The following is an 18,793-nucleotide window of genomic DNA, read 5'->3' as shown; positions in this document are numbered from 1 at the left end:
AGTTGAGCTTTGAGAAGCAGGGAAATGATGAATGATAAGTGAGAGCCATACAAGTGAATGCAGAGGACGCAATGCGCTGGAAAGATTGAATGGCCGTTGCTCATTCTTACTTTCTTAAAGTTAATGTTGTATTTTTTTCTTGCTGGGAAATAACTTGCCACATTTCACAAAGCCATTCCTCGTCCATTCCCCCATTAAAAAAAACAATTCTTTGCCAGCTTTGACCCACATCTGGTCAGCCAGATATTCCACCTCCCAAATATGTTGAAGGAGAGACTTTGGAATATGTTGAGCACTTCCCATACCTTGGCAACCATCTCTCTCAAAAGGCCACCATTGATGAGCAGATCCAACACTGGATCAGCTGCGCCAGCTCAGCCTTCTACAAACTATGGCAGTGAGTATTTGACAACAAAGAAGTCCTAGTGTACAGAGCAGTTGCTGTCACCACACTCCTGCACTGTATCAGTGACAGATAAGAATGTGCCTCCGCCGCATCCTCTGGATTCAATGGGAGGACCGTCGAACAAACACGAGTGTCTTTCTTGAAGCCAGCTCCACAAGCATTCAGGCAAAACTCCAGCAAAACCAACTGCGAAGGCCTGGACACTGTCCAGATGGCCGAAAACTCTCTCCCCCGCCAGGTCCTGTTTTCTCAACTCTCAAATGGCCTTTGTTCCAGGGAGGACAAAGAAAACGCTTCAAAGACACTCTGAAGCTCTCTTTGATGCGTGGCAGCATTGGCATTGATGACTGGGAGGAGGTTGCTACCTATCGTTCAACATGGCAACAACTTATCCATCAAGCTGCATCCAGCTTTGAGTCCAAACACCCTAATGATGAGGCAGAGTGGCAGCAGAGAAGGAAAGAAAAGGAAGCAAATCCTGAACTCCAGGTCCCACTACCTCATGGGACATCCTGCCCCATCTGCCCAATGATCTGTGAGTGGAGAATCAGCCTGTTCCATCACCTGAAGACCCATGGCAGAAACTAGTGACCTTGAGTAAACGTTATCCTCGAATCAAGGGACAGCAGACAACGACAATGACAATTTTTTTTCACACTGGGAAATAATTTTTCACATTTCACAAAGCCATTCCTCCCCCATTCCCCTGTAAAACAAAAATCAATTCTTTGCAGGCTTTGGCCCACAACTTCATCTTCTCAAGAGGATATTTTATGGATTTAACACATTTCACTATCAAATCTAAAAAAAATGGTGTAAAATAAATGCAGTGTTCTTGTGATGAGTGACGTCAGTCCACTATGAAGTCATCAGATTTGGAACTTCTTTTAAACCATTTGCAGAAACGCTTCCGTGAAAATATTTTTCTCAGTTGTTGTCATTTTACTAGTCTGGAGTGAGTGAATATTTCAAAGACGGTCCTCTCCTGTTAAAGAGTTTATGACATACACAAAAACTGATGGACTTTTTCTTGACTTTTCAGGCCATTTATTTTTGTGGCATATTGAAAAATCTGTTGATGGCTGTTCTGACAAGCATGATTTTTTAAATCAGTCAAATCAAGTATGTCTCATTTTTCATACCAAGTGAAAAGGCTGCTGATTCTCCGAGGAAAACAATTGCTGAAACCCGTGGGCGTAAAAATCCCTTTCTGATTTTCTTACAGGACGCTTTATGTAATATACGACTCGAAGAAAGTAATTACAGGTTATACACTAGACACCTGAATCCAGCAATGGATGACCAAATTGATATTTTCCTTTTAGCTGCTCTGAAATGTGTTGAGATAGAGGTAGTTTTGTTTTAAGGTTATTGAACAAAATGGGTTATAGTAAAAGATAAATGAACACCACCTCGGATTGAAAGCTTTACTGCCACTCCATTGTTCCCTGTTACTAGAAGTACATAAGAACAGCATAGATAAAGCTAAATTCTGTTGATTTTCACCTTTGTTCTAATGGAAATGCTAGTAAATGCATGTTTTTTTTGGAGGGAGTGGTACTCATTTTTTACAACTGCAGCATGCAGGAAGATTGCATAAAACTATTCAAATTCCAAATTGAAAAGAAATGAAAACTAAGATTCCTTTAGCTGGCCCTAGGTGTCCTTGGTGCACCTAGCCTGTTCATAAGACCTGATTTTGTGTTTTGTTACGACCGAGGTGGGAGGAGTGCACTGTTAACTCAGTCCCACTTCTCCACAGGTCACAGCATATCAATACATTTTCTCACTTACTGAAACAGCCAGTTAAATACTCTATTTGTCCCGAGAATAAAGCACACCAACCAGGTTTCTTTAATAAACAACAAAAATTATCAATTTATTATAAAACCAAGTTTTAACTAATAATGAAGTAAATATATATGCAAATTGAGATATTAAAGCTTTTTTTCCCCCCTAGCCCTCACGCACACACACATGCATCCAAAAACTGGTTAACTGGGAAAAAATGGATTTTTGTTTATAGTTGTTATAAAGAAATAGAAGGAATAAAGAAGAAACTTAGACTGCAATGATCTGGAAGGGTCCTTTGGTTTGGCGAGGTGTCCCAAAGTCGAATAGTTGGATGCCACTTGAAGTCTTTCCAGGCGAGGTTGTTGAACAGTCTGTGTTGGGTAGGCATTCAAAGAAATTCAACTGCAGAAGCTTCACATGGGTCTTGCATCAGGTGTGCAGCAACAGGTGTCAGTTTTCACCCACATTTAATGCAAAAGTCCTTTTAAAGATGCAAGGTTTCTGCAAATATTCAGGGTTTGTTCAAAAATGTAGGAGGCAACAGTACCACTTCATACAGGCTTTTACTTTTCACTAGCAAGGATTGTTCAAAGAGAGGTTCTTCTTCTGATCTCCTGGCAGATCCATTTGCAGATTGCAATGGCTTGCTTTTAGTCCAACAACCAGCATCTTTTAACAGTTCAAGGTGAAACAAAACATTTTTCAAGCAAGGTTAAGTGAGTGGGCAAAGACCTGGCAAATGGAGTTAATGTGGGAAAGTGTGAAATTGTCCACTTTGGCAGGAAGAATAAATAAGAAGCATATTATCTAAATGGTGAGAGACTGCGGAGCTCTAAGATGCAGAGGGATCTGAGTGTCCTAGTGCATGAATTGCAAAAGATTAGTATGCAGGTACAGCATGTAATTAGGAAATCTAGGAATGTTATTGTTTATTGCGAGTGGAATTGAATACAAAAGTAGGGAGGATATGCTTCAGCTCTACAGGGCATTGGTGAGACCACATCTGGAGTACTGTTACAATTTTGGTCTGCTTATTTAAGGAAGGATGTGAATGCGTTGGAGGCAGTACAGAGAAGGTTTACTAGCCTAATACCTGGAATGGGTGGGCTGTCTTATGAGGAAAGATCGGACAAGCTAAGCTTGTATCTGCTGGAATTTAGAAGAGTAAGAGGTGACTTAATTGAAACATATAAAATCTTGAGGGGTCTTGACAGGGTGGATGTGGAAAGGATGTTTCCCCTTGTGGGAGAATCTCGAACTAGGGGTCACTGTTTAAAAATAAGGGGACACCCATTTAAGACTGAGATGAGGAGACATTTTTTCTCAGACGGTCGTGAGTCTTTGGAATTCTCTTCCTCAAAAGGCAGTGGAAGCAGAGTCTTTGAATATTTTTAAGGCCGAGGTAGATAGATTCTTGTTAAGCAAGGAGGTGGAAGGTTATCATGGGTAGGTGGAAATGCGGAGTAATCAGTTCAGCCATCAACTTATTGAATGGCAGAGCAGGCTCGAGGGGTCGAGTGGCCTACTCCTGCTCTTAATTTGTATGTTCGTATGTCCCATGGCAATCATAAATTCTCTGTTGTCACAATAAAGGGTAGCTCTTAGGTCAAAACCCCTGTGGTTTCCTTGAAATTACCTGCTTTCCAGTATTTATTTACTGGTCAAAACCAGGAACCTCTTGTTGACCTTGCTTTTTTTTTTAAAGCTATCTCCAGATGTTTCAATGTCCATGAAATCTTTTTTTTCAGTTTTTAAAATTATAGATTCCAAGTTTTAACAAAAAATATGGACTCTCGTAACAGTCGGGAAAAACATTCAGTCATTATTTAAAAAGCAATAGGACATTTACACCACTTATGCTAACTACACAGGAAAGCTGCAATAAAAACAGAAAATGCTGGAGACACTCAGCAGGTCAGGCAGCATCTGTGGAGAGACACAGAGTTAATGTTTCAGATCTATGATCTTTCATCAAAATTGGAAGAAGTTAGATATTTGACAGTTTTGAAGAAAGCGCAGAGGCAGTGGGAGGATGGTTCCGAGGAGGAAAGAACAAAAGGATTGGTCTGTGATAGTGTGGAAGGCAGGAGTGATTAAATGACAAAAGGGAAGGTGGTGCAATGCAAACCGAAGTGGTAATGGTACAAGTAAAGAAACAAGTGATGGATCCAGAGGAAGTGTAAATGGTTACAGCAGAATTAACACCAGCACCTGCGGCTGAGAAAATGCGAACAGTTGTTATCACTTAAAGTTGTTGAACTCAATATTGAGGCCTAAAGGTTTTGACGTGCTTAATTTGTAAGATGAAGTGCTGTTCCTCGAACTTCCCTTGGAACAGTGTCGGAGGCTGAGGACAGAGAGGTCAAAGTGGGATTGAGAATTAAAATGACTAGCAACTGGAAACTGGGGGTCACACTTAGGAACTGAATGGAGGTGTTCAGCAAAGCCATCTCCCAATCTGCATTTGGTCTCCCCAATGTAGAGGAGACAGCATGGTGAGCAGGAAATACAATATACTAACTGGAACTTTTACAGATTAATTGCTGTTTCACCTGGAGGGAGTGTTTTGTGTCTTGGACAACAGTAAGGAAGGAGATGAAAAGGCGAGTGTTGGATCTGTTAATGCTGGTGCACCACTTAAACTAAACCTTACACCTTGCCCGTCTAAGAGCGAAGTCCAAAGTACGGAAAGTCCTCATCAGGGAACTCCTCTTTGCTGACGATGCTGCTTTAACATCTCATACTGAAGAGTGCCTGCAGAGACTCATCGACAGGTTTGCGGCTGCCTGCAATGAATTTGGCCTAACCATCAGCCTCAAGAAAACGAACATCATGGGGCAGGACGTCAGAAATGCTCCATCCATCAATATTGGCGACCACGCTCTGGAAGTGGTTCAAGAGTTCACCTACCTAGGCTCAACTATCACCAGTAACCTGTCTCTAGATGCAGAAATCAAAAAGCGCATGGGAAAGGCTTCCACTGCTATGTCCAGACTGGCCAAGAGAGTGTGGGAAAATGGCGCACTGACACGGAACACAAAAGTCCGAGTGTATCAAGCCTGTGTCCTCAGTACCTTGCTCTATGGCAGCGAGGCCTGGACAACATATGTCAGCCAAGAGCGACGTCTCAATTCATTCCATCTTCGCTGCCTCCGGAGAATACTTGGCATCAGGTGGCAGGACCGTATCTCCAACACAGCAGTCCTCGAGGCGGCCAGTATCCCCAGCTTATACACACTACTGAGTCAGCGGCGCTTGAGATGACTTGGCCATGTGAGCCGCATGGAAGATGGTAGGATCCCCAAAGACACATTGTACAGCGAGCTCACCACTGGTACCAGACCCACCAGCCGTCCATGTCTCTGCTTTAAAGACGTCTGCAAACGCGACATGAAGTCCTGTGACATTGATCACAAGTCGTGGGAGTCAGTTGCTACCGTTCGCCAGAACTGGCGGGCAGCCATAAAGGCGGGGCTAAAGTGTGGCGAGTCGAAGAGACTTAGCAGTTGGCAGGAAAAAAGACAAAAGCGCAAGGGGAGAGCCAAATGTGTAACAGCCCCGACAAACAAATTTTTCTGTAGCACCTGTGGAAGAGCCTGTCACTCTAGAATTGGCCTTTATAGCCACTCCAGGAGCTGCTCCACACACCACTGACCACCTCCAGGCACTTACCCATTGTCTCTCGAGATAAGGAGGCCAAAGAAAAAAAAAGACCCTAGAATATTAGTGTTATGGAGCAATGAAAGGGTGCTTGGGATCACCCAAGTGGAAATATTAGCAAGCATCCAGGGAACTCAGATTAATGTTCAAGTAGTCAATACAGTTGTAAACCATGAAAACTACTCGGAAGCCTATAACCTTTCTGACAAGATCTCTCGCAGCAGAATAAAGCAAATATACTTGTCAGTGCAATGCTAATAAGGAAATCACAAGCATTTAAAGGGTATGAACCTTGAAGGAAAAAGCCAAATTCTGTTTGTCTAACTTTGCGGAAGTACAAGAGATCCCCATGAGAATCAATAACAACTTGCAATTATGTAGCACCTTTAAAGTAGTAAAACATCCCAAGGCGCTTCACAGGAGCGTTATCAAACAAAATTTCCATCAAGCCAAAGAAGTAGACATTCAGACAAGTTAGAACATTACAGCGCAGTACAGGCCCTTCGGCCCTTGATGTTGCGCCGACCTGTGAAACCATCTGACCTACACTATTCCATTTTCATCCATATGTCTATCCAATGACCACTTAAATGCCCTTAAAGTTGGCGAGTCTACTACTGTTGCAGGCAGGGCGCTCCACGCCCCTACTACTCTCTGAGTAAAGAAACTACCTCTAACATCTGTCCTATATCTATCACCCCTCAACTAAAGCTATGTCCCCTTGTGTTTGCCATCACCATTCGAGGAAAAAGACTCTCACTATCCACCCTATCTAACCCTCTGATTATCTTATATGTCTCTATTAAGTCACCTCTCCTCCTCCTCCTCTCCAACGAAAACAACCTCAAGTCCCTCAGCCTTTCCTCGTAAGACCTTCCCTCCATACCGGGCAACATCCAAGTAAATCTCCTCTGCACCCTTTCCAAAGCTTCCACATCCTTCCTATAATGCGGTGACCAGAACTGCACGCAATACTCCAGGTGCGGTCTCACCAGAGTTTTGTACAGCTGCAGCATGACCTCATGGCTCCGAAACTCGATCCCCCTACTAATAAAAGCTAACACACCATATGCCTTCTTAACAGCCCTATTAAACTGGGTAGCAATCTTCAGGGATTTATGTACCTGGACACCAAGATCTCTCTGTTCATCTACACTACCAAGAATCTTCCCATTAGCCCAGTACTCTGCATTCCTGTTACTCCTTCCAAAGTGAATCACCTCACACTTTTCCGCATTAAATTCCATTTGCCATCTCTCAGCCCAGCTCTGCAGCCTATCTATGTCCCTCTGTACCCTACAACATCCTTCGGCACTATCCACAACTCCACCGACCTTCGTGTCATCCGCAAATTTACTAACCCACCCTTCTACACCCTCTTCCAGGTCATTTATAAAAATGACAAACAGCAGTGGCCCCAAAACAGATCCTTGCGGTACACCACTAGTAACTAAACTCCAGGATGAACATTTGCCATCAACCACCACCCTCTGTCTTCTTTCAGCTAGCCAATTTCTGATCCAAAGCTCTAAATCACCTTCAACCCCATACTTCCGTATTTTCTGCAATAGCCTACCGTGGGGAACCTTATCAAACGCCTTACTGAAATCCATATACACCACATCCACTGCTTTACCCTCATCCACCTGTTTGGTCACCTTCTCGAAAAACTCAATAAGGTTTGTGAGGCACCACCTACCCTTCACAAAACCGTGCTGACTATCGCTAATGAACTTATTCTTTTCAAGATGATTATAAATCCTGTCTCTTATAACCTTTTCCAACATTTTACCCACAACCGAAGTAAGCCTCACAGGTCTATAATTACCAGGGCTGTCTCTACTCCCCTTCTTGAACAAGGGGACAACATTTGCTATCCTCCAGTCTTCCGGCACTATTCCTGTCGACAATGACGACATAAAGATCAAGGACAAAGGCTCTGCAATCTCCTCCCTGGCTTCCCAGAGAATCCTAGGATAAATCCCATCTGGCCCAGGGGACTTATCTATTTTCACACTTTGCAAAATTGCTAACACCTCCTCCTTGTGAACCTCAATCCCATCTAGCCTAGTAGTCTCAATCTCAGTATTCTCCTCAACAACATTTTCTTTCTCTACTGTAAATACTGACGAAAAATATTCATTTAACGCTTCCCCTATCTCCTCTGATTCCACACACAACTTCCCACTACTATCCTTGATTGGCCCTAATCTAACTCTAGTCATTCTTTTATTCCTGATATACCTATCGAAAGCCTTAGGGTTTTCCTTGATCCTATCCGCCAATGACTTCTCGTGTCCTCTCCTTGCTCTTCTTAGCTCTCCCTTTAGATCCTTCCTGGCTAGCTTGTAACTCTCAAGCGCCCTAACTGAGCCTTCACGTCTCATCCTAACATAAGCCGCCTTCTTCCTTTTGACAAGCGCTTCAACTTCTTTAGTAAACCACGGCTCCCTCGCTTGACAACTTCCTCCCTGCCTGACAGGTACATACTTATCAAGGACACGCAGTAGCTGCTCCTTGAATAAGCTCCACAAGTGACTGAAAGCTCGCCACTTATTAATGGAAACAGTGCTCTGTGAGAGAAGGGTTGTGCATCATGCAAAGTACTCATAATGCAAAGGTATTACGTTAAAATAGAACCTTTCAAGTAAAACTTCTGCAAATACATTGTTGCAAGATAATATACTTTATAACTTACAGCTCAGGTCGTCTGAGTGGCAGAGCAATGCTCCTCTAATTCATGTGGTACTTCTGTCAGCTATTGGCTATCATTCTTCTGACTAGCTCTTGGTATCTTTCCTAGTCCTGGTCTCTGACTATGTTTAAAGAATTCATAACAGTTGGAATTCAGATTGAATCAAGGAGATTGATGATATTTATTCCCTCCCTTCAGTATTGTCCCCCTTTGGACATTTCTCACAAATATCTCAAGTTGGTAGTCAGATTTTTCTTCAGTCATCTTCAACTGAAAAACATATAAATTGTGATACTGTCATTATTGTTTATTTGGTTATATGCTGGCATACAAAATGCATTCTTGTATGTGCCCCTGGCTTTAGTCATTACCAATATTATTTTTTGATTTCATGTCACGTTGCTTTGAAAAATACTCTTCTGAAAAGTGCCAACTCAGGCCTGCTTTTTAGAAGTGGACATGAAGTGATTTATGATCTTAACCCCTTATAGGGACTAAACCAAATCAAGCGTTCATCTCTATGAGTCTCCTTTAATTCAGTTCAAACTAGACAGATTCCTACGGATGCTTGTTTGGATCTGAAGAACTGGACTAGTCTTCCCTCAAGAAAGAAAACTAACAGAGAATATTACTATCTTTCGGATAGCCTGTTTTTTAAAATAATTATAGCCAAGTCATAAATATCCCAGCTATTTTAGGGTCTGGGAAACTCTCTTCAATAGGTATCTCCCACTTAAGGAGAGACAGAGAGGGGTTTCTTGTCGTTGTATACAGAATGCTACATGAGCCGATTTATTAACTTTTATGTATTTATTAAAGAATTGAACATGCAATACACTTTAAGTGGCTAAGTATACTACAATATCAAAGATTACTAATAGATGTAAAACATAATCCTATTTCTAAAATAGAATCCAAAAGTTTAACCTTGATAATGTTACAGCAAAATATCTTAGAATATCCATCAAAATTTTAAGTAAACTTTTACCTTGAATTCCCCGGGTAAGCCTTCCTGCTCAACAAGACAAAACATTCTCAGTTAAGAGCAGAATTCTCATCATGCAGTCAGGTTGAGAAACATTGATGAGGACTTCAATACTTCTGGGTTTTTTTAACTCATGGTTATACTGTTTTTAATCTATCATCTCACCTTTTAGTAGGTGTTACCTTTCTGTGTGTGCTTTCCTGCTTTTGATATCCATATATGGTAATATCATTAGCTACCATTCCCACTTAATTTATTTGCCGGAAATTCCCTTCTCTTGAAGTTGAGCGTTTATCTGGTCAAAATGTTTGTAATTGGGCTTACTTGGCATCTGTTTTTGTAAGTACTATTTCATTTTGTAATTTACCATCTGTAATTGTCTTTTTATGGTACCTTGTACTATCCCCTTGAGTCAGTCTGTCTATATCACTAACACTATCAACTAATTAAGTTTATAGTTATCAGTGCTGACCTCACATAGGATGTCTTGGTGTGTATCATCTTGTAGCAGAGACCTAGGAATTGATTTTTTTTTTTACTTAAAAGGTGTTTCTGGTTCACATTCTATTGTAACAGGGATGTTTATAGATTTTTAACTCTGCCCTTAAAAGGGGATTTCAGTGAGTCCTGACCATTTATTCAATCTTTAATTCTGTAAGGTATAATGTATTAATTATATCTAAATTCTAGCTAATTAAGCCTATCATACCTATGTTTCATCTTAGATAAATGAGCTTGGTAGCAAGAGGTCCTGTCTGCAAATAACTACTTTCGGTTGGTCTGGGCAGGAAAAATACATGCGCCCTTTCCCTAATGGGAGATTCAGCAGATTTCCGGAGAGGAAAGTCTACCCTTTAATCTTTGTGTTACTGTGTCCTCCCTGCATGGAGGAGATCTCTCCCCCGCCACCACCCACCCCCCGGCCGCTGGTAAGACAGCAGCGGCAGCAAGTAGAGGCCCTTAATTGGCCATTAGGTCACTTAAGGACCTCAATTGGACTCTGGTGGGAAGACCGTCATCAGCCTAACTCACCCCTGGGAAGATCGTGAGGCGTGGGGCCCTCTGCCCCTCACCTCCCCATCACCTGTCACAGTACGCCATGCCCTCCTGCCTCTGACCCCACCTCGGGGCCACACAAAATCCCGACCCATGTTTCTAACACATGATGGCATCTAATAGTGACAGATCTGTAAATTTTTGGCATTAGTTGCACTCAGAATTCACTTTATTATAATGCTATTACAATACTTTGTATTAACACCATTCTTCTTGTTCCATAACATACAGAATTTGTTTTGCATTGTTGAAGTTGCCACTCCTGAACACTGGCACCGTAGGATGAGACATTTGAGCTTCAATGAAGTATATATAACCGTGGATATTCTTTTGTCTTTTTTTTGCCATGGCCAATATCAAAACTGAATCCTTTTGTAAACTTGCCAAATAAATTTAAACACATTCCAAATGAAGTGTAAAACATTTTCATTGTTTATGTTATCAAGCAGCACAGTTTTACTTGGAGTGGTTCCCAACAATTAATCTCTGTTTCTGCTTCCCAGGTTTGTCGTGTGGCCTATGAGATAATGCAGACGTTACACCCAGATGCTTCAGCCAATTTCCGTTCTCTGGATGACATCTATTACTTTGGTGGGCAGAATGCACACAATCAGATTGCAATTTACCCCCACAAACCACAGAATGCAGAAGAAATTGTTTTGGAACCTGGAGATCTGATTGGAGTAGCTGGCAACCACTGGGATGGTTATTCTAAAGGTGTCAATAGAAAAAGTGGGCAAACAGGCCTGTACCTATCTTATAAAGTGAAGGAAAACATTGAAACCATTAAGTACCCAACCTACCCAGAGGCTGACGATGAGAAGCCACAGTAGCTACAAAGACACTCCACAGCCTCAGTGAATGTATCTTGCCATAAATCTGAATCCAGCCAACTTTTATTTTCTGGAAACGTTATGGTCTCTGCAGATGCATCTGTCTCCCTCCATCGTCCTGCTGTTGATCGTGTTTGGTTGTCTGCCATTAATTCACTGTCATCCTCAGTGATTGACACTGCCCCGTTGTGCAGGTTAGAGCATGAGCAAATGTGTGTTCAATCATGGTGCCTAACACTCTTCAACCTCTAACCTTCCGGGAGAACCATGCCCAGCATTAGTACTGAGGTGTATTTGAACTCTTACCTTGAAGCAAAGAGGTTGAACTTATCAAACTCGAGATTTGATCACAAACTCCTAGTCCATTCCACAGCCCGTTCTAAAGATCTTTTTCTCGAGAAGTGATGAGTTTTTCCTTTCCAAGGGTAGACAAAGAGTCTGAATAATCAAGTGCACATCCTCATTTCACAGTTTTTTGTAAAAACAAAATCATGGACAGAAACTTTAATACATAATGTTTCCAGACATTGTCTTTGATAACAAAAATAAATAAATCGAAATGAAACCAGTTAAGCCCGTGTTTTACATCTTTGTTGATGGTATGGTTAGGAGTAGGGTGGTGATCAACTGTAATATTAGGCTGCAAAACATGTGACCGTTTTGATCTCCAATATTTCAGCTGCTTAGTTTTCTCAAACTGTATGTCCCCCAGCTCAACTATTAAAACCAGTGACAAAATAAATAATAGTGTTGAGGTTATTAAGTCCAGCATTCTGCAACATCTGATCTCAAGTAAAGGATGCTTTTTAAATATATTTTTAAAATTCAACGTGAAATGTAAAACAATCTTATGTTGAATCGTTTTATGGTCAACTTAAATGACAACGCTTTTTTGGATTTCAGCAGTAGGGTTGTAATTCCTTCAGTGCCCTTTGTGTTTTCTGGGAAAACTTATGATTAAAGAGGATGCACAATTGAGCATCAAAATCTGTTATGCTGAAGCTGCTGCCTGCTTGTAAGGATACAGTTTAACTGGTTCTGGTTGTATGCCACTACTTCTCTCAAGTAACCATTCCTTATGTTTGAGCCTTGACAATGAGTGTTCGCTCGTTCAGCATTGTCCAATACGCCCGCCACATGTGGTGAATCAGCCACAGTCATGTGAATTGATGCTGTTCATTTTTAGAGCCATGCAGTACTGAGTTGTGTTAAAGTTGCAGTGGTGGGTATGAGTATGTGTGTTACTCACTATACCGTGATTTGTCTTCTGTCCCAAATTGAGCAAGGAAGAATCAACCACGTTGCTCTTCGACAGGAGTCACATATTGGTCAGACCATGACTATGTTTATCAGAAGATAGTTCAGTTGTCGGGTTTCTAGTGACCTGGACAGTAGTCCGATTGCTCTCAAACTTTTCTTGAGGAATCTAATGACACAAGGGATGCTAACTGAAGAGCTTGGTTTGGTTTAGCTGGAAGTTGGCAGTTTTCACAAAAGAGTTGAGGTGCATGAGCGATATACAGCACTGCATGCCCACCAATGAGGATTGAAATGTCCAATTTTGGCAAGCTGGGGCGGCACAGTGACATTGAAATGTGTTCAGCCTTCATCTTAATAGATTTGTTGAAACGAGTGATTGAAAGGAATAGGACACTATTTGTCTAAAAGGAGAGAATACAGGAGGTTGGCCGTGAGCTACAGGTCTTTTAAAGTCAGAGTACCGAAGCCAATATGTAGAGTTTTGTCAATTCTTTTCCCTCCCCAAGTTTCCTAATATATCAATTGTGATAAAATAGAGACAGTTTACTCTCAAAGAATTTTTTTTTTAATTAACTAGAGCCCACTGTCAGAAAAATAGAACACTTCAGGTAACAGATTGTCACCACCCTTCGATCACCGTCAAGCCCAATCCTGTCTATACCTGTAGTATTCCAGCAAGGGTCACTGGATAATGATCAAGAACAGGAACCCTGGATGATATTTCCCTCCCTAGCCCATGGCAGCTGATGTCAATTGTTCAACTCCTAGCTCTGCCCTGGCTGAGGTCAGCAAAGTCAGCATAGGCTGGGGTCAAATCCAGAGCTTTCTTGTTGTATTTGGTTTAATTTCTCACTGTCCTAACTATCTGGGCCATTTGGAGACGTTTGAAACTTCTCTTTATGTAATCCATACAGACAATCCATGGTATTGCTCACAGGCAATCGGATGATGCATTGTTTTATAATGAAAAGATCATATGTAGTTCTGCTACTGTGAACCAGTTTATGTTCACCTGCACTTTCATAACCACAAGTTCCAACTCCTCTAACTAAGCACAATGTGAGATCAACAGACATTCAGTTACCCTTTGATGCAGAAAGGTTGAAGATTGGAAGATGCTTTTGCATTTCCAGCTCCAGGTCAAAGCAAAAGGAAACAACAAACTGATTGTTTAAAAAAATTATTGGACACTTTTGACACTTTGAATTGATGGATACTCTCCAAATATTTATATTTGTTATAGATCTTCTGCGGAGTTGCTCATAGTAAGTCATGGTAAGGATATGCTGTTTATGCTATAGAATATGTAATATAGTAGCAGAGCTATAGATTGCAGTCATTGAGTAAGTCCAGTTGCATATTTTGTTCAGTATTGTAATGTTGTGATACTTTTGTGTTTGAATTCTATGCCAATGTGCATATAGACTCTTATAGCACAGAAGGAGGCCATTCAGCCCATTGTGCCTGTGCTGCCTCTTTGAAAGAGCTATCCAATTAGTTCCACACTTCTGCTCATCCCCATAGCTCTGCAATTTTTTTCCCCTTTCAAGTATACAAGTGTATATCCTATTCCTTTTTGAAAATACTATTGAATCTGCTTTCCCCACCCTTTCAGTGCATTCCAGATCACAACAACTCACTGAGTATTTTTTTCCCCTCTGGCTCTTCTGCCACTTCTCTAAAAAAAAAAAAAATCTGTATCCTCCAGTCACTAACCCTTCGGCCATGGATTTCTTCTTATTTTTCTCTTATCAAAACCCTTCGTACTTTGAACGCCTCTAGTAAATGTCCCCTTAACCTTCTCTGATCTAAGGAAAACAATCCCACTATCGCTAGTCTCTCTATATAACTGAAGTCCCACATCCCTGGTACCATTCTAGAAAATCTCCTCTGCATCCTCTCCAAGGCCTTGACATCCTTCCTAGAGTGTGGTGCCCAGAATTGGATACAATACTCCAGCTGAGGCCTAACCAATGATTTATAAAAGTTTAGCATAACTTCCTTGCTTATGTACTCTATGCCTCTATTTATAAAGCCAAAAATCCCATATGCTTTATTAACCATCTCTGTATTATACCAATGTATTTTTATGAACCTACGAATTAGGAGCAGGAATAGGCCACTCGACCGCTCGAGCCTGCTCCACCATTCAATAAGTTCATGGTTGAACTGATTACTCCACATTTCCACCTACCCCCGATAACCTTCCAACCCCTTGTTGATCAAGAATCTATCTACGTCTGCCTTAAAAATATTCAAGGACTCTGCTTCCACTACCTTTCGAGGAAGAGAATTCCTAAGACTCACGACCCTCTGAGAGAAAAAAATTCTCCTCATCTCTGTCTTAAATGGGTGACCCCTTATTTTTAAACAGTGACCCCTAGTTTCCACAAGGGAAAACATCCTTTCCACATCCACCCTGTCAAGACCCCTCAGGATCTTATATGTTTCAATCAAGTCGCCTCTTACTGTTCTAAATTCCAGCGGATACAAGCTTAGCCTGTCCAGTCTTTCCTCGTATGACAGGCCAACCATTCCAGGTATTAGTCTAGTAAACCTTCTGTATGTAAATCCCCAGGTCTTTCTGTTCTTGTATTCATTCCCTTTAAAATGGTGCCATTTAGTTTCTATTGCCTCTCCTCATTCACCCTTCAAAATGCATCACTTCGCACTTCTCTACATTAAATCCATCTGCCATGTGTCTGTCTATTTCACCAGTCTGTTTATGTCTTCTTGCAGTCTGCTAGTATCCTCTCACTGTTTACTCCTTTTCTGAGTTGTGTGGATATCTCTGGAAACAGTAAATCCACGGCCTTTATTGCAGTTGATGTTTGTTTAGTTATGTAGTTAATTTTGTCTTAACATATTTTAAATGCTCAGCTTGAAGAGTAAGATGGTGATGAAGATGGTCCATATTGCATGTGGGAAGACGGTAAGAACTGTGTACAATTGTACTGGACATTTAGTGTCATCTGTGAATTGGTGGTGCTGAGAGAGAGCAACCCTGGGAATGGAGGTCACGAGGTGCAGAGAACTGGGGTTTGTAAGAATCTAGGATAACAGGAGAGGGGTTGCTGAATATGAGAACACTATGAAGATAGTGAGGTGGACGAGGAAGGGATACAAAGGTCTGGTAAGAATAGGAGAGGGCTATTAGAATATTGTGGGATTTGGAGAACCCTTTCTTTGGGAAGAATGGAATAGGTTCAAAAGTATTTTGAGGATGCTGTGTTGACAGTAGTGGTGGGACAGTATGAGATGCTGGTGTGGGAAGTATAGGGAAAGAGGATTGCTGAGTGTAGGGAGAGCAGTCTGATATAACTTGATATAACTACAGTAGTGTAGTTTTCTACATTACAAGGTCTCTCATCATTTTGGGTTTTTAATTGGGATTTTCAACTCTCCCAGGAGATTACATGGTTTTGAGCAATTGGGGAATTTGATGCTCTAGGAATCACAACAATGTAGGGCAGCCTAGATGGACCACTAGGTTATTTCCTGTCCCTTCTTGTCCTTTATTATTGTATGCCCATATGCACTGTGGGTGATAAATGCTTGCAGTGATCTCCCAAGCAGGCTAATGGATCCAAAAAACATTGGTGTTATTGAAAATGTGTGGTCTTTTCTCATCTTTGTATTGTATGTCTATCTCACAGGAATAATTTGTTTATTGCCTTTTATTCAAGTAAGGTAACAGAGTACTGACATGATTCAAAGAGCTTGCACTAGCTAGGCCTACTAACAAATGTCTCTGAACAATTATTAACAGCCTATCATTTCAATAAATCTCTAAATATTAGCTACAATAAAATTTCAAAACTCTAACAGTTAAATAAAGGTTAAAATGTAGCATAAAGCACCGATAAAGAATACTCTGTTCAAACATAACCTTGCACAAGCCATTGTAAAAGCCACCATGGAGACGTGTGTTCTTGATTCTGCCCCTTGTGTTAATAATCCAACAGTAAACTCAACAAAAACAACAGGTTGCTGTTATAAAGAAGCTTTAATGTTGTAAGAATTCCCAAGATGTTTCACAAGAGCACAATCAAACTAAATTTGACACTGAGCTAAAGGAGGAGATATTAAGCAGATGCCCAAAAGCTTAGTCAAAGAGGCAGCTTTTAAGGAGGGTCTTAAAGGTGAAGAGAGAGGTTTAGGGAGGGAATTACAGAACTTAGGGCATGGTCACCAATGGTGGAGGTGAAGGAAGTTGGGAATGCAGTAGAGGCTGGAGTTGGAGGAATGCAGAATTCTCAGAGTTGTAGGGCTGGAAGAGGTTATAGAGAAAGAGAAGGGCAGTGGAGAGATTTGAACACAAGAATGATCATTTAAAATGGAGGTGTTCAGAGACCAGGAGCCAATGTAGGTCAATGAGCAAAGAGGTGAATAGAACTGAGTGCAAGTTAGGATTATGGATGCAGAGTTTTTGATAAGCTTAAGTTTATGGAAGGCAGAAGATAGGAGGTTGGCCAAGAAAGCATTGGAATAGTTGAGTGTGGAGGTAACAAAAGCATAGATAGAGGTTTCAGCAGAAGATTGGGTGAGGCAGGGGCGGAGACAGGAAATGTTGTGGAGGTGGAAGTAGGTAGTGTTAATGATGGAACGTATATGTGGTCAGAAGTTCATCTCGGGGTCAAATATGGCACCAAGTTTATGAACAATTTGGTTCAGCCTCAGACAATGAAAGATAATGACTTTCATCTTCCAAATGTTTAATTGGAGGAAATTTCAGCTCCTCCAGGACTGGATTTTGGATAAGCAGACTGACAACACAGAGGCAGCAGAGGAGTCAAGAAAGGTAGTGGTGAGATAGACCTGGGTATCATCAGAGTACATGTGAATCCTGACATACTTTTGGACTATTTTGCTGAGAGGCAACATGTAGATGAAAAAAGGAGGATAGATCTCCGGAGGACTCTGGAGGTAATGGTGCAGGGCTTGCTACAACTTCTCTTGCTACAACTGGATAGGTGATTGTGGAACCAGCTGAGGGCAGAGAGAAGCATTGGAGACTTGGGAGACGCCTGTACTTTCAAGGGCTTTGAAGAGGAAATGGGCGGTCCAAGATGGAGCAATAGTTTGCAAGGACAGAGAGGTCAAGGGTGAGTTTTTGAGGAGGGGGAAGATGATGGCAGATTTTAAAGTGGAAACATTATCTGAGGAGCAGCAACAACAACTTGCATTTATATAGCACCTTTAACTTAGTAAAATATCTAAAAGTGCTTCCCAGGAGCGTTATCAGGCAAACTTTAACACTTAGCCACATAAGAAGATATCAGGTCAGGTGACCAAAAGCTTCATCAAAGAGGTAGGTTTCAAGTATTTAATCAGTATTACAAATTTTGGGTGTGCAGTAGACATTCTCCTGCATTCAGTATCACCAGCCATTCCTGCAAATAGGTTTAGCTTTGCCTCGGATCAGGAATTTTCTTTACTGCTGAATATTTAGACATACAATACAACAGCAGTAGCAACATCATGCATTTATATAGAACCTTTAACAAAACATCCCAGGGTGCTTCACAAGAGAGTTATCAACAAAATTTGACACCGAACCACATGAAGAGATGTTAGGATAGGTGGCCACAACCTTGGTCAAAGAGGTAGGTTTTAAGGAATGACATAAAGGAGGAGAGAGTGTGACAGAGGCGGACAGGTTTAGGAAGAGAATTCCAGAGCTTTGGGCCTTGGCAGCCAAAGGCATAGGCGCTAATGGTGGAATGAAGAAAATCGGGGCTGTGCAAAAGGCCAGAATTGAAAGGGCACAGAGATCTCAGAGGGTTGTAGGGATACACAGATAGGGAGGGACTTGAAAACAAAGATGAGAATTTTAAAATCAAGGCGTTGCCGCACGGGGCGTCAATGTAGGTCAGCAAGCACAGGGGTGTGCACACTCGGATAAGGTGAACCAGGGTCCGTAACAATGAGAACCTTTGTTGCTTGTACTGGATACTATAATCCTATGTACCCCCATGTGCATTCCTGCTGACTTTTGGGAAACAGTTTCATAATCACTCCAGTGAGTGAGATGTGGTGTACCACAGGGAAATGGTGCTGGGACCCTTGCTGTTTGTAGTGTACATTAATGATTTTGATGTGAA

At 41.5% G+C, this 18,793-nt stretch overlaps 1 protein-coding gene across 16 annotated transcripts in view; it reads left to right on the top strand.

Annotated features, from left to right (window-relative positions):
* Positions 1-11,997, top strand: part of LOC137373900 (alpha-(1,6)-fucosyltransferase) — a 904,043-nt gene extending 892,046 nt beyond the window's left edge. For all 16 annotated transcript variants that reach the window (XM_068039463.1, XM_068039461.1, XM_068039460.1 and 13 more), the window contains one exon: positions 11,100-11,997. In XM_068039463.1, coding sequence (XP_067895564.1) covers positions 11,100-11,429 — 330 coding nt within the window. In that variant the 3' untranslated portion in view covers positions 11,430-11,997. The remainder of the gene's footprint in view (positions 1-11,099) is intronic.
* Positions 11,998-18,793: the final 6,796 nt, after the last annotated feature.

Source organism: Heterodontus francisci, chromosome 9, assembly GCF_036365525.1.
Source record: "Heterodontus francisci isolate sHetFra1 chromosome 9, sHetFra1.hap1, whole genome shotgun sequence".
Lineage (NCBI taxonomy): Eukaryota > Metazoa > Chordata > Chondrichthyes > Heterodontiformes > Heterodontidae > Heterodontus > Heterodontus francisci.
This window is presented reverse-complemented; position numbering and strand designations above follow the sequence as displayed.